Here is a 17,217-nt window from a genome sequence, read left to right on the forward strand (position 1 = left end):
TTAAAAAAAATCCAAATTAAGTTAGCCCCCAATAAATATCTAGAAGTATAAATTATACCAAAAACTTTATATAATATTGTTTTCTATCATATTTTGTATGGGAGACAAACAACTAAAATTATTACGTAATTAAATATGATTTAATATAAAATAAAATAAATTATTGTTATTATAATGTAATGCTATGTAATAATAATAATATGAAAAAATATCCACCACCCCCAATCATGGAGCAGTCCAGCAATTAAATTTATAAACATTATATACTTGTTGTTTTTTAGTTTAAATTAATTTTAAGAAATCAAATTATTTAAAATGTAAAGCTTACATTAAGATACAATGTAGAAACAAAGATTGAGTGACATAAACAAAAACAAAAAAACTGCTAAATAAATTAAAATTAAATAAAAAGCAGAAGGGGGGCATTTCAGACTTGGGGGGGGGGAATCTTATACATAGAAATTATTTTAATTAATTCGTTCAAACAAATAACAATATTTTAAACATTACATTATTACTATTATGTTATTAAATAGGCGAAAATATAACGCATAGTCATATCTCAGATGTTTTTAGCACCCTCTGGTGGACTGTAAATAAAACACCATAAAAAGCTGTCAAATAGCAGTAAAGAGAATCTCCACGTGACATAATCAATATGCAAATAAAACAACTTCTTGCAATAAATTACAATAATTTATTAAAGCATTTTGTAAAGCCAGTTACAAAAGAAACATTTTCTCTCTCTCTCTTAATATTTTAACAAGCACAATTATTCATGTTTTTTTCTGAGTAAGCTATAATTTGTAATATTATGACAATGTCAATGAGGAAAAAAAATTACATTCAGGCCTTGTACTGGCTGCCTGCAGCTGAGCAAGGACCCCAGTGTGAATGTGTGAGAGAGACAGAACCAACCGTGCAATGTTCGTGTACATGTTTTATATCAATGGTCTCAAACTCAATTCCTGGAGGGCCGCAGCTCTGCACAGTTTAGCTTCAGCCACCTCTAATTCAAATAGCCTCTAGTAGTCTTAAACACCTTAATTAGTTGGATCAGTGGTGCTTGATTAGGGTTGGAGCAAAACTGTGCAGAGCTGCGGCTCTTCAGGAATTGAGTTTGAGACCAATGTTTTTTATTGATCTTTGTGTGTCAGCATATGTTTATGATCATTTGTGTGTGTGTATTAATGTGTGTATGAAGCAGAGTGTAAGCTAGCACCTGAATCTTCTCAGCTGCTCTATGTGTAACACACCATCTGCTCTTAACACACACACAAACACACACACACTTCTCATTAATCCAAAACACTGTCACATAAAAATCATATCTTTTTCACTTATTCATGACTAGACACCTCTATCCATTTCTTCAGAGTGCTCACACACAACTCAACTGCATCTCCAGCTCTTTAATGCTGACCTGAGTCTTAATGGTTAAAGAGGTCACGACAAATCAAATGTTGTTTTGATCACACTATATATATATATATATATATATATATATACACACACACACACACACACACACACACACACACACACACACACACACACACACACACACACACAGTTTAAGTCAGATTTATTAGCCCCTCTTTGACTTTTTTTTCTTTTAAATTTTTTCCCAAATGATGTTTCATAGAGCAAGAAAATTTTCATAACATGTCTGATAATATTTTGTCTTCTGTAGAAATTCTTATTTGTTTTATTTCAGCTAGAATAAAAGCAGTTTTTAATTTTTAATGAACCATTTTAAGGTCAAAATTATTAGCCCCTTTAAGCTATTTTTTCCCAATAGTCTACAAAACAAACGATCATTATACAATAACTTGCCTAATTACCCTAACCTGATTAGCCTAATTAACCTAGTTAAGCCTAGTTCAATGTGACTTTAAGCTGTATAGAAGTGTCTTGAAAAAATATCTAGTCAAATATTATTTACTGTCATCATAACAAAGATAAAATAAATCAGTTATTAGAAATGAGTTATTAAATCTATTGATTAGAAATGTGTTTCTAAAGGACTTTCATTACAATTAAAGGGACAGTCCGTCTGAAAATGAAAATTTCTTTACCATTTAATCATCTTTAAGTGGTAAACTATGAATTTCTTTGAAAACAAAATAAGATATTTTGAAGAATGTTGGAAACTGGTAACCATTGACATCCATCTATAGTAGGAAAAGCAAATACTATGGAAGTTAATGGTTACTGGCTTCAAACATTTTTCAAAATGTCTAATTTTATGTTCAGAAGAACGAGATTCAAACAGGTTTGGAAAAAGTGAATTGAGAGTAAATGATCCAACACAGGCTCATTCTGAAAACGTAGCTCTATATACGTTCCTGGAGATTGTGAATTATGTAGCCAGAGTGACATATGTCTGCATTTTGTTTTTAAAACGAACGCTACAGGGTGGTATGACACTGTTCCTTTTCGCGCTTACCAGCTGGGCGCTTACCCCTGTATGGACAGCTTTTCCGCTACCAATTTGTCCGATAGCTCGACATGTACATTGGCAAACTCGAGACGCAGAGTGGAGTCAAGCGCGACGATGAACAGTTCCAGAAAGCAGGTAAGACAAAAAAAAAAAACTAAAAAATAAAATAAACAAGTAAATAACAGGGTGAGAATATGGTAGAATCTAAAACGTGGTAAAAATCAGGCGAGGGTGTTCTTTTTTTGGATTGCTTTTCAAAACACTGTAGCTGGGTTTAGGGAAGGGGGTGGGCAGGTCAATCCGTGCTTTTTAAAATACTATTGGTTGGGTTTAGGGAAGGGGGAGGGTGGTGGATTGTTCAGTCAGTCAACAGCAGCCTCTGGTGGATTTATGTGAGAACAGCAGGCACGTGTAGCACTCGAGAGAAATTTGAGATCTCAAAAAGCGTACACAGCGGCTTCTGGTGGATTCGCAAAAACAAAAACTGCAAGCATTTAGCACTCTCCAGAAATGTATATAGCGGTACGTAATCAGAATGAGCCAGGGTTGGAATTTTCATTTTTAGGAGAACTATCCCTTTAAAGGGTCCTGTAAATTTAATACTTTAAAATGCCATTCTCATTAAACAGTTTGGACAGAAAGTCCAATGGTGTATATATATTTGCATTTATACTTCTTTGATAAATAGTCATTCATTTTACAGCTGACATTTCATCATGCATAAATAACTTAGTATTTAAAATAAAATAAAGTAAATTAAAATATGCTTTTGTTGAACACTGTTAAACAGGTAATGTTTTCCATGGACTGAAATTGCTAATTAAATCAGTGGTTGTTTAGTAATAGCCTTAGAGGCTCCATCTCAGGTCATTTCATTTCAAATGAGGATTGAAAATGACATTATCATGCTGGGTTCACAACAAATGTGAATATAATGTTGTTTTCAGCATCCGTTGTGTAAAACATATGTATGCCAGAGTAGTTGGTGGTTCATTCCGCTGTGGCAAATGCTGATAAATCTGGGACTAACTAAAGGATGAAAATGAATGTTGGATTCATACAAAATGTGTAGTAGATTACATACAAAGCCAAGTGTAAGAATAAAATGTGGAGTTAAGCTCAATTGCTTCTACTTTAACTTTTAACTTTAATTTAACTTGAGCGCAAAATTTGCGGGAGGCGAAAAACATCCCTCTATTAAAGAGGTAGTTCACCCAAACATACATCGTCATTTACTCTACCCTTTACTTGTTTTTCAAACTCTTTCTTCCTTAAAACTCAAAGGAGATATTTTAAAGAAAGCTGGAAACCTGTAACCATTGACTTCCATAGTATTCATTTTTCCTACTATGAAAGTCAATGGTTACAGGTTTTCAGCTTTTTAAAAAATATCTTCTTTTGTGTTTAACAGAATAAAGAAACACATAAATGTTCGGAGCCACCTGGAGGAGAGTAAATAAGGAGTAAATTTACATTATTGGGTGAACTATCCCTTTAATGTGTGTCACAATGCTTCACGGCTGTGTGAATTCGGCATAAGCGAATCTCAAAAAACATCTTAAAACAATGATAAAATGTCATGACCCCTTCAAGAAACTAAATCTGAGATCAGCATGAAAGGGCGTCCCCTGCAAATACTATCCCCAATTATTAACGATAACACTATCCTAACAGATAAATACACCAAACCCCTCCCCCACCCGCTTTCCATAAATATAACCATAACGGAAGTCCCTATACACTTAGCTCGCCAAAAACATCTTCATCATATTCCATCATCAATAACCGTGTTTCAATTCAGACATACACACGTTCACAAAAGAACTTGCATTACACTGACAAATATAGTTGCATATCAAACGGCAAAATTACACAGGTACTGCAGGATTATACTCACATAAAAAAAAAAACAACAGGCATACTTTAGACTCATCGACTCATTGAGTCAATGGATGATTTGTGTTATGGTCCACTGTGATTTCTTTTGTCTGTCGTCTCTCTGGCGTGAAATATTAATAAGAATGCCAGTCATGACTTGTAACACAAAAAGGCTGCTACGGCCAAAACAAAGAAAAATAAACCTGTATTAAGAGCACATATATCATAAACTCGGAGAATGTGTACGTTGTAATATGTTTATGATCTTCTTTTTTTTTTTCAGAGGCAGTCCTTGTAAAGACAAACAGTCACTTCTGTGATTTAAGGGAACAGATACGCAGCTACATAAGATTAGCCACCAGTTGGTCGAAATGCACTTTAAAGAACTTGAGGTGTTTTTTTACAGTACAGCAAATGTAAAGTTGATGCCAGCAAACGACGTACATCAAAAACATTTTGATTCTTCTCAAGCACCATTTTTTTTTTTAAAGATTCCAAACCCGCTTGTCTCTATTTGTGCTGGTTTTTCTCTGCAGTCAAATGTGATGATATATTATACAGTTTTATATGTTTTCGTATGTATGCCGAGATTATATAAACTATCATACAGAAGATTGGGTGACGTAAGATTTTTTTAAAACTGTTTTTGGATTTTTTTAAAAACAGTTTTCACCCTTTATTTAATCAAAATACATTAGCGACTATTATGACAACATTAATTGTGCTAAATTAGGTTTCTATTTAATATACACTACCTGACAAAAGTCTTATAACCTAACCAAGTTTTAGGAACAACAAATTATAACTTGACTTCTAGCTGATCATTTGGTATCAGAAGTGGCCTATACGAAAGGCAAAGGCCTCTAAATTACTCTTATTTTACCATAATAAAATATGATCATGCCTTGATTTTTAATTATTTCATTAGGGCAGTAAGGTCAGACTTTGCTTAGACTAAAGTCTTGTCACTTAACAGAAATAATGTACAGTATGGAATATAAAGTCATGATGCAGTGGAAAAACAATGAAAATTGTTTATGACTCCCATGAGCTCAGACAAGTTCATCAAGATTCTTTGGATTCATTTTCAATGCCTCCTCTTTCATCTTACCCCAGACATGCTAAATAATGTTTATGTCTGGTGACTGGGCTGGCCAATACTGGAGCACCTTGACCTATGTTGCTTTCAGGAACTTTGATGTGAAGACTGAAGTATGAGCGCTATCCTGCTGAAGAATTTGTCCTCTCCTGTGGTTTGTAATGTAATGGGCGGCTCAAATGTCTCGATACCTCAGGCTGTTGATGTTGCCATCCACTCTGCAGATCTCTCGCACTCCCTCATACTGAATGGAACCCCAAACCATGAGTTTTCTTTCACCAAACTTGACTCATTTCTATGAGAATCTTCAGTCCATGCGGGATCCAGTAGGTCTTCTGCAGTATTTGTGATGAATGGGATGCAGTTCAACAGATGGTCCCTCTAAGAAATCTACCTTCTGCCCCTTTCCAAATGATCAATTAGAAGTCAAGTTAATTTTTGTTGCTTTTACAACTGAGATCGTCGACAAGGCTATCAGGTAGTGTATAGTATTTTAAAATGAAGCTACTTGTGTCACATGATCCTTCAGAAATTATTCTAATATGCGGAATAATAGAATAAGCTGAATTTGTGTAACTTTTACTATCATAGCTGAAACTACTTTCTTTAGAAACCATTACATGCTTTCTTCGAAATTCATGGATTCATTTGAAGAAATTTATTTATTTTTGACATTTCATTTATTTTTACTGTTACTTTTGATCCATTTAACTCATCATTGCCTTAAAAATGAGCTTAACTGTACGATAAAATCTTACTGACACCCAAATCTTTAAACTGTATGTATATGACTAAGATCGTCAACAGTTGGCAGATTATTTTTTGCATCAAATTGCTTCAAGTGTGCAATCCTAGGATACGTTGCATCCGAAAAAGTATTCATAGCGCTTCACTTTTTCCACATCTTTTTATGTTACAGCCTTATTCCAAAATGGATTCAATTAATTTATTTCCTCAAAATTCTACACACAATATCCCATAATGACAATGTAAAAAGAGATTTTTTGAAATTGTTGCAAATTTATAAAAAAAAAAAAACAACTGAAAAATCACATGTACACAAGTATTCACAGCCTTTGCTCAATGCTTTGTTGATGCACCTTTGGCAGCAATTAAAGCCTCAAGTCTTGAATAGTGTTCAAGAATATGATGCCACAAGCTTGGCACAGCTGTCTGAAGCTCTATCAGTTTAAATAAGAAGCTACGGTGTACAGCCATTTTCAGATCTCTCCAGAGATGTTCAATAGGATTGAGATCTGGGCTCTGGCTGGGCCATTTAAGGCTTCTTATGGTCTGAGAGTCTTTCAGATGCCTTTTGGCAAATTCCAGGCAGGGAGTGGCTTCCATCTGGCCACTCTACCATACAGGCCTGATTGGTGGATTGCTGCACAGATGGTTGTCCTTCTGTAAGGTTATCCTCTCTCAACAGAAGAACGCTGGAGCTCAGACAGAGTGACCATCGAGTTATTTATCACCTCCCTGACTAAGGCCCTTCTCCCCCGATCACTCAGCTTAGATGGCCAGCCAGCTCTAAGAAAAGTCCTGGGGCCTCATGTATCAACGCTGCGTACGCACAAAAACTTTGCGTACGCCAGGTTTCACGCTCAGAATCGCTCACGTTTGGATTTACTAAAAATGAACTGAACGTGGGAATGTGCGCAGCTTCACGGCAGCTTTCTGGCTGGCGTACGCACATTTTTTGTGCGTGTCTGTTTTATTTCCATTGGCGACTCCTAGAGACAGTTGTGTTAAATTGCTCTCTACAAAGTGTCTGAGCCTTGCAATGGCAGCTGTATGAGACGGGTTCATCTAGCAGGTATTTAAGGTTTCCATACCATACAGTTGACCAGCTAAACATTAAAGCACAATTTGCAGCGGTCGCCTGTTTTCCCAATGTAATCTGAGCTGTCTACTGCACACACATTGCTATAAAGACACTATCTGAAGATGAATTTGCATGCGTAAATCAGAAACATTTCCATTCAATAAATGTGCAAATAAAATATGATGCACAAACTTATTGATGATTCCTACTTGTCTTTCTCGTGATAAATAGTGGGCAAAATCTGATATGTAGCGGGGAAAAAAAGAAAAAAAAGAGTTCATCAGACACTGGATTCGAGCCGAGTTCATGCTCGAACGTGTCAATTCATGATCACATGAGTCTTACGAGTTGCGCCACTGAGACTGTTAAGGGCATTGCAACCTTTTACAGATATAAATCACACTATTTCTTTTTTTTAATGCACTCAGTGCTATGTTCAGACCCAATTGTGTTAACCGCATCAGCTAAATCTCCCACTCGATTTTTTTCTTTTGTTGTTAATTCCGGAGAACAAACTTGCAAATAACACCGCTTTTCTCCGGTCTACCTCCGAAAGCAGCACCTCCAATTCACATTCTGTTCAAAGTTTCTCTTTTTGCTTGCTTTTGCCTTTGCTTTTTCGTTGGGTTTTTCCATTAGCATAGTCATTAGCATATTCATACGGGGTAGGAGGCAGGGAGGGGTTTTGTGCTCGTGCATGTTGCCTTTAGTTTCACGTTCATTCGGATGTACAAAAGATTATGCGTGAGATTCGGCGTACGCAGTGTTTCATACATCTGAAATTTTTTCTGCGTACGCACATTTACAGCTTTGTGCGTACGCAATGTTTTAGTAAGATTTCCATGCAAGTCTTCGTACATGAGGCCCCTGGTGGTTTCAAACATCTTCCACTTATGGATGATGGAGGCCAATGTGCTCACTGGAACTTTCAGAGCAGCAGAAATGTTTCTGTAACCTTCCCCAGCCTCGAGACAATCCTGTCTCAGAGGTCTACAGATAATTCCTTCTATCTTCATGCTTGGTTTGTGCTTTGACATGCACAGTCAACTCTGGGACCTAATATAGACAGGTGTTTGCCTCTTCAAATCATGTCCAATTAACTGAATTTACCACAGGTGAACTCCAATTAAGCTGCTGAAACATCTCAAGAATAATCAGTGGAAACAGAATGTACCTGAGCTAAATTTAGACCTTCACAGCAAAGGCTGTGAATACTGATGTACATGTGATTTTTCAGGTATTTTATTTTTAATTAATTTGCAACAATTTAAAAAAAATCTATTTTTACATCGTCATTATGAGGTATTGTGTGTAAAATCTTGAGCAAATAAATGAATTTAGTCCATTTTGGAATAAGGCTGTAACATAAAAACTGTAGTGTTGCACAAGTATTGTAATGTATATGCATTGAACCAGTACAAAAACATGCTTATTGAATCTTCTGTAGCTTAATACTTGTCTACCGATACTGCCTCTTTTCATCACTTGCATTGTAAGACGCCATTATCTGATTTCAGCAATAGCAAACCTTGATACCTATGACTTGCATTTTTCATTGAACGCTATAGGTCACCAAAATGGGTGTGTTTTTGTGCACCTGTACAGTTAAAGTTACACACGCTTTGCAAAAGAACAGAAAAGCAAACATCCCAACGAATGTAAATACGAATAATTGTAGACACAGTATCAAATGTAACACTTCAGCATATGTATTTATAGACTCTGGCATGTAATACAAAATAGGACGTTTGTTGCATTGATAATGTGTGAGGAGCCACACAGATATCCATATGCTTCTGGCCACAGATAAACCGCAATCTGATTGGCTGACTGACTCATGGTGGCCCCCTCATGGTAGATGTTGTCACTACACTTCCTGGGGCGCAACTATTCAGTAGATTGCACATTTTCCATTATACAATAGGTGTCTAATATGTGAATAATATATTCCTTGCGGCACCATCACCCAATCAGTGCTGCCATGATGTCATTTGTTTAGTCACATGGCATCTAAGGCTCAGGTGATTGGCTGAAAAACCTTGATGTAAGCATGAGCAGAAGCCATAAGCGAAGAATTGCAGAATTTATATCTTATAGTTCTGCGGGTCCAACGCCAGCCTAGCAGCTGCCATTGAGATGAATGGGAATGTTAACGCATATTTCTCCTACTTAGTGCTTTCATGGCTTTACAAAATAGCTCTGCGTGTGCTCCACAAAACATACGCTTGTGTGAATGTGTGTGCCTGTGCAAATTCTGATCTCGCACACAAGCATAATATACACATCTCGGTATCATTAAATAGGAGTTGTGGTTGGGTACAACATCACTGACTGCAATCTGAGGGTAGAGAGAAGGAAACAAAATGGAGGACAGGCATGTTAATAAACACGTTTGGTCATCAGTCAGAGTGCTGGCAGTGAGGGGAGGGGAACAGTGAGCAGGTTACCAGAATTCATTGTGCTTCGTAAAGGTGAAATTAGTCGGAATAAATATTAAATAATGGTGAGCGTGCTGTTGTATTCGGGACAGGTAAGACAGAGGAGTTGAAACGTTTGGAGAGGTGAAGTCTCTGCTCTCCTCTTTTGTCAGTAGTGTATTTCTCGTTCGTCATGTTGTGTAGCTGTACATTTGGAGCTCTGGGTGGTATCGATCACCTCATCCAGGCGCTGCTGTTGCTGGTGATGGACATGATGCTGCAGCGCTTTTTGACGATCATATTGATGTAAGCCTTCATGATCTTCGTGATTTCACCCACCTTAAAACACACAATGAAGCACAATGGTAATAACACTACCAAATACTAAAGCTAAAACTGTTTTAGGAATGGGAAGCACTACATTAAAATATTCAATTTAGTATTAGAGGTAAGACTTGCTTGAGAGCAAAGAAACTATAAGGTTATTGACATTAATCAGACCCCCTAGTTTTTCGCGATTCCGCGATCACTGAATCCAACGCAAACTCAACAAAAAGTCGCAAATTTTTTCGTTCCTGCAAAATTCTTGATTAAACGCCGAATAATCATGGAGCTATAAGGCTCACAGAATTTCAAAACCTCATTTGCAAAAATGTAGAAAAGTGAGAGGGCTAGCGCTGCCCACCTTCCGTCAATGCTATTGGGCAGCTAACATAAGGGCTATGATGTTTTGGCATGAGTGTGATCAAGTTGCTTCCGATCAGTTAGATACATGTCCTAAGTGGCTGCATTTTGAGGCTTGTTCAGTTGGTAACAGTTCTTTAGCTGCAATTTTGTGGTCAAAATCATTGTAAATGGTTCAATGCAAGAATAATATTGTTCATAATTCTATGAAAATTTTAAATCAAGTGAAAATGCCGTTAAAGATTGAACATCCCTTCATTTATTATACCTGTCTGCAAAAATCATGATTTTGTGCAAAGACGACTTGATAAGATCTTTACTTTTTGGAGTGACAAAGGACTGCGTTCTGTGAAGGATTTTTATGTATTTACGTATTTTTATTTTAGATCTGTTTGCCTCTCACGCTTCGGTTTTTACTGCACACCTTAAAGATTCTTGAGAGAGGGAATCAGGAATTGACATTTCATCCTCTATTTGGGAAGAGGGATTGAGTCGTATTCACTCTTGCTCTATAAATGTTAGACTACAGCTCATACAATTTAAAGTGATGCATATATTGCACTAAAGCTAAACTTAATAAGCTGTATCCTTCAATCACTTCTCTGTGTGATAAATGCAATGGCGCAGTCAAAACCTACGGTCATATATTCTGGTCCTGTCCAGAAGTATCTGAGTTTTGGAAAAGTATCTTTGGACTTTATTCCCAGGCTTGTGAAATGGACATTAAAATGAATGTGGAATTAGCACTGTTTGGATGTTCAGACCAGGCTCTAATTTGGCATAAACATCAATTCTGATTCTGAAGTGAAAATCCACGACACATCCAGTTTTTTTTTTAAATGGTTTGCTGAAAGGGTTTCTGCCTTCAAGCTGGAAAGGTTGTGTTTCTCTAGATTTGGCAAACAGAAGTTGTATGATAAAATATGGGGCCTCTTCCTTAGATGTATAGGTTAAGAATATTTCTGAATTTTTTTTTTTAGTTGTATGATAAAATATGGGGCCTCTTCCTTAGATGTATAGGTTAAGAATATTTCTGAATTTTTTTTTTTTTGGTATTATTTTTCCCTCATCCTTTTTACATAAAAAAAAGCAAAAAAAAAAAAAAAAGCAAAATAATCACAAAAAAATGTAAATAATATAAAAACATCCCATTCCAAACCATATAATCAAATTATATTTATTTCAGTTTGCAATTTATTGTTTTACGTGACTTATAGAGGTTACATAGTTACATAGCAGCGCACGTGATGTATTTGAGTGTAAAAATTGAAATCTCACCTGCGCCCTCACAATCATTACATTAGAATGGGGAAATTGTTTTGCAGCCTGTGCAATAAGCAGATGTGGATTAATCGGGAGTGATTTACATGTGATGTCAATGAAAAGATTGGATTAGGCATTCTGTGGTGTGAACTGGGTGTTTTGTACTTTTGACACATGTCAGACTGCAAAATAAAGTGTGAGCAAACATCTAACAAACAGAGCAACAGAACAGACAGAACAGCAAGCAGCTTACAGTGATGGAGGTTGGTCCAAGGATGCTAGTTGCTGAACGTGACCAACATTGTTTGTGCTTCGCATATATGGCTGGAAATTTCTGGTACAAAATAATTTTTAAAATTTTTATCCCATAAAATGACAAGAAATTCATGAAAAACTAGGTGGTCTGACTAATATTTGCATTTTATTTTATTAAATGCATTTATTTTTATATTATATTTTAATTATGCATTTATATTTGCTTTTTATATCTTTTGAATGCTTTTATTCAAAAAAGTATACTTGGTATATACTACTATAGTACTAAAAAAGGTTTAATAGCACAACTGTTTTGAACACAGTCATAAAGTGATTAGTTGACTTTACTTATAGAAGCAAGTAAACTTGTTGATTTTAAAGTAATTCCAACTGAAATAAAACATTGAGTAGGGAGTGGGGCTTTCTTTTTTGCATCATTCTGTTGTAGCAAACTAATGGTAAGAGAAGCGTGGTAAAGAAAACTGAGACACCAAACTGACATAAACAGAGAATGACCACCACTCCAAAGCGAATAGTATTGTTGACCTAAAGAATAATAATGTGCGCTAGCAACATAAACATTGTAATTATTTTAAAGACTTTAAGTAGATGAACTGTGTGGATAATTATAAAAATGAAGTTACTTTAAGTCAACTTACATTCAGTCGATTCTGATTGGTCAGTTCATACATTTTAAGTTATGTTATTCTAAGATAACAACTGCTGAATAACTCATCTAGGAACTTTGGATCTCCTTGACGTATCCAGTGAATATGTTTACATCTATATACTTACATCCACATTCATATGTATCTGTAATCTGTCATACCTCATTCACACAGGGCGTCAGCGTCAACGCTTCCCATTCATTTTGAATGGGTGATGTCAGGCTTTGCCGAACTGCATTGTGGATCTGTCTGTGCCGCTTCAGCGGCATTGTTTGCTGCAGAAGTTGGGAAATTCTCAACTTTTCAACCACCAACGAAATGACAATCGCATCAGCCCCAACTTCAGACACGCACTCGCTCAATCAGTGACCCTAAATCCCCATGTGAATCCCCATGTAAATGCATGTGTTTTGCTCCATCTCACGAATGACTATTACACAGATTAGTATATGCTCCGTTCAACTGGTTTTGTTGCCGTCAGCTATGTGTTTTTGACTGTTTGGCACCATCTTGTGACGGAAGAATGAGCAGGTTAGTGTACGCTCCATTCAACTGTATTTAACTGTTTTTGTTTCTGTCAGCTTGGCGTATAATTAAATAATTAATAAACTATTACAACTCAAAACATTTTTAATGTCTGGTTTCTTTCAGGCTTCTGATAAGCCTGTCAAGCTTTATTCTGCGATAACCACCTCCTGGATGTACTTTATCCCTAATTTAAGTCACAACACATTTCTATACTTTTTTAAAGTCAAATTGTCACTTTTAAGGCAGCAGGTACTTGCTTTTTTAATTAAACTTTTTAACTGATTGCTATTTACAGTGTAATTAAAATAAATGATTATTAAACACCAAATTAGCATATTATACTGATTTCTGAAGAATTTTGTGACAAGACTTCACTGACAATTCAGCTTTGCATCGCAGGAAAAAATTACATTAACATATTAAACTAGCGAAAAGAAATACAAAACCAAATTATGCACTAATAGCAAAGGCACAAAAGTTTGTTACCTGTGACGTTTCGAAGAACATCTCTCTTTCATCAACAATGATTTTGTAAGTGCTGGGCTGAGGTGCTCCAAAGAATACAATGTGCTCATACTGGAAAGTTTCAAGGGGTTTGGGTTCACCTCGTTTGTACACCGAGACATTTTCAGCACTGACACCCAGCCACAGATCATGTGGGAAGCCCCCTTCCTTACACTGTAGAGACACAAAAACATACACAAACACACATTACTAATGAATTCAAATAATATTAGTGGTTAAGCACTGAGATTTACTGTAACATAACATTATGGCTACACTAATAATACTGTAGGAGATCTGATTATATGACTGCTGAAAAAGCAGCTTAGACCAGTCTGAATTTTATGAATCTAAGCTTATGATGGATTATCCGTCAGTTTGTAAACCCTTAGCTCAACTATGTTTATATTTTTGTTTCTGAGTGCTAGTTCATTAAAGTTGTGTTTGTTTGATGACTTTTTTCCACATTTGCATTTTCTGGGAATTTTAGTTTTGTCTTTCAGAAATTCTCTTGTTATATGTGTTTTCATTTTTTAATTAAATGATTAATTAAATGCTTCATATGCAGGCTCATTCGCATTTTAGAATTCAAGTCTTAATACACTGATCTGATCTTTGAAAAATTGATCACATCGGATTTTCTGTTCAGAAATTACCAATATTTGAAATGTGTGTTTACAATCATTTTAATAATAATTCTGTATTTACAACTAATCCTTAAAATAAAAAGTGTAAACAGGCCTTTAATGAAAACGATAGTCACCTCGACATCAAACAGCGTAGACCCATATCCTGGCCACTCTTTGATCACGGTCATGTAGTTGAGCATGGCCTGGTGTTGAGGCATGCCCTGCAGACGGCTCCATTTCTCCAGCACACTGGTCAGCGTGGCAGACATCTCCTCCTTCACAAACATCTCCAGCATGTGTTCCTCCTCCACACGCTGTTTCTTCAGCGATCCCGTCTTGAAGCTGCGCCTTAGTGTCCCGTCCAGGAAGTTGGTCTTCCGGCGTTCTAAAGTGTGCCCTCCAGGCCCGACCATACCAGCACCGGGTACTCCGGCGCCCCCTGCTTTGGTGGACTGGAAGATGCGTGTGCGGAGTCGCCCCACGGGGTACACACTGCTCAGGCTCCAGGGCGTCCGGGCCACATCCCCATGGATGTACTGCAGGCGCAGGGCTGCTAAGTGCTGGAGGGTTTCCTCAGGCGCCGGGAAATGACCACTGATTAGACTCTCATGAGCCTGAGAGATGGTGGAAACAGGAGAAATAAGGAAAAAATATATAAAAAATCTGTGACTTTATAACAGTGTATATATTTTACATATATATATATATATATATATATATATATATATATATATATATATATATATATATATATATATATATATATATATATATTTTTTTTTTATTATTATTATTTTTTATATATATATATTTCCCAAATGATGTTTAACAGAGCAAGGAACTTTGCACAGTATGTTTGATAATATTTTTTCTTCTGGCGAAAGTCTTATTTGTTTTGTTTCGGCTAAAATAAAAGTCGTTTTTAATTTTTTTAAAGCCATTTTAAGGTCAATATTTTTAGCCCTTTTGAGCTATACATTTTTTCAATAGTCTACAGAACAAACCATCATTATACAATAACTTGTCTAATTACCCTAACCTGCTAATTATTAAGGGGGCTAATAATTCTGACTTAAACTGTATATATATATATATATATATATATATATATATATATATATATATATATATATATATATATATATATATATATATATATATATGTATATATATATATAATTTATTTTTTTCTTTGAACTGATTAGTAAATATTAAAGATTGAATTGGTGTCCCGGTACAAATATCTTGGAATTTTAATTAATGATACACTTTCTTTTAGTTCTCACATTCAGCGATTGGTGGATAAATTAAACGTGATTTTAGGCTATTTTAGAATAAAGAACTGCATTACTATGGACGTTTAAAAGAAGCTGGTTGATGCGAAATTGGACTGTTATCTATATGAAGGGTGTAAATTTGCTTTTGATACTGGTGGGGACCTAATTTTACACCAACCCTCCCAATTGTAAAATTTAACTGTCACTTTACATTTAAAATGTAAAGTTGAAAGAATGTCTGTCAAAAAGGGTAGTTTAATAAAGACCTCCGTTTACTGAGGGCTTATTTGTGCATAATCAATTACACATCTTAACACATTTTTGCAAGTATCATATTGCCATTTCTGCACTTTAAGCTAAAAGATGATTTTACATGTCTATGTGCTTTTCCTTCTCTTAGTGTGCAAACAGAACAGGACATGTTCTATTTCACAATTAAAGAAACTTTAATAAATAAATCAAATACAATTAGTAATAAAAAAAATAACATTAAATCAAGCATGCCTTATGGTGTAAAAGTTAATTTACATGATTTTACTTTGACAAGGAATGAATACAGATTTCTAGAAAGGGCACACAACAACCATTTTATCTCGATTGTTGTTTTTTCATAACTGTCATGGAAAAAATAGAAACAAAATAGAAACAATTGTTGTTTACAATTATTGTACATCCATGGTTACTACTATGGTGGACTTGTGGTGGACTTCTTTGAAATGCAGCTGCTAATGTCAATGTCTCACCTGAGTCTGGCACAGTAAGCCTGACTGGAAAATTTCGACAAAGCATTATTTTATTTTGGAGGCGATTAAATTCTGGGGACATTTCAATAATCTGTGGATATTGGTGGGGACACATCTCCTCCATCCATGCTAATTCTACACCCTTGATTTATATGCATGCTTCGTCTCAGAGTCTACATGCTCTGGATACTGTTTACCATGGTGCACTAAGATTTTACTAATTTTAAATCCCTTACTCATCATTGTAGTATACTTGGGTAGGTTTGTCTGCTTTGTCCATTATGTAGACTCAAACATTAGCATATCTGTTTACAAATCTATACTGGGTTTACTCCCATCATATCTTCAGAATTACAGTTCCAATGTAATTAGAAATGTAGCCTTTGGTCACAGGATATTTGTTTACTGTCTGTTCCTAAAGTGCGAACTGAGAGGGAGGAAAAAAGCTTTTACATACGCAGCACATTTTGCATGCAATAATCTACAAATAAAGTTGCAGTTAAAAGAACTGATTTCATTAAATGCTTTTAAAAAGAGTTTAAATGATTTAGAAATTGAAACACAGGCTTGTAGATGTTTGAATAGTTTGTTGGTCAACGTGTGATTCATGTTAACTGTCACTTGTTTTTTGTTTATTAGACCCATGTGACATGTATACTGCCTAATTTGGCCAGGACGCTTTTGTAAAAGAGATTTTTAATCTCAATGTGTCTTTCCTTGTAAAATAAAGGTTATAAAAAAAAAAATAAAAAAAAATAATAATAATAATAATAAGTACATTTTATTTTTAAAAATAAATTTTAATATAATAAATATTTCTATTAAATCAACCCTTAATCTTAATAATCAGTTTGGCCACTTTTGCTTTATAATATGTTTAATTATTAATATCTAAAATGTTATATTTAATATGTTCTGTCAAATTTGTAGAAATAATTTCATGTAAGCTGGATTAAAGTGTGACATAGCTAATTTTTTTCAAATTTTTAAGAGAAATATTTTTA

General features: G+C 35.3%; 1 protein-coding gene and 1 long non-coding RNA gene across 2 annotated transcripts in view; one reads left to right on the plus strand and one right to left on the minus strand.

Annotated features, from left to right (window-relative positions):
• The first annotated feature begins 679 nt into the window (after positions 1–679).
• LOC147843388 (uncharacterized) lies at positions 680–10,710 on the plus strand. The gene is made up of 4 exons (XR_015493336.1): positions 680–5,253; positions 5,311–6,959; positions 8,109–10,169; positions 10,220–10,710. It is a non-coding gene; the product is annotated as an uncharacterized LOC147843388 (long non-coding RNA).
• Positions 8,932–17,217, minus strand: part of myo10l1 (myosin X, like 1) — a 148,093-nt gene continuing 139,807 nt past the window's right edge. Inside the window, exons 41-43 of the mRNA XM_087256688.1 lie at positions 14,328–14,807; positions 13,547–13,738; positions 8,932–10,001 (exon numbers count right to left, since the gene is read on the minus strand). Coding sequence (XP_087112814.1) covers positions 9,897–10,001; positions 13,547–13,738; positions 14,328–14,807 — 777 coding nt within the window. The 3' untranslated portion in view covers positions 8,932–9,896. The remainder of the gene's footprint in view (positions 10,002–13,546; positions 13,739–14,327; positions 14,808–17,217) is intronic.

The sequence above is a fragment of the Danio rerio genome, chromosome 6 (assembly GCF_052040795.2).
Source record: "Danio rerio strain M-AB ecotype USA chromosome 6, GRCz13ab, whole genome shotgun sequence".
Lineage (NCBI taxonomy): Eukaryota > Metazoa > Chordata > Actinopteri > Cypriniformes > Danionidae > Danio > Danio rerio.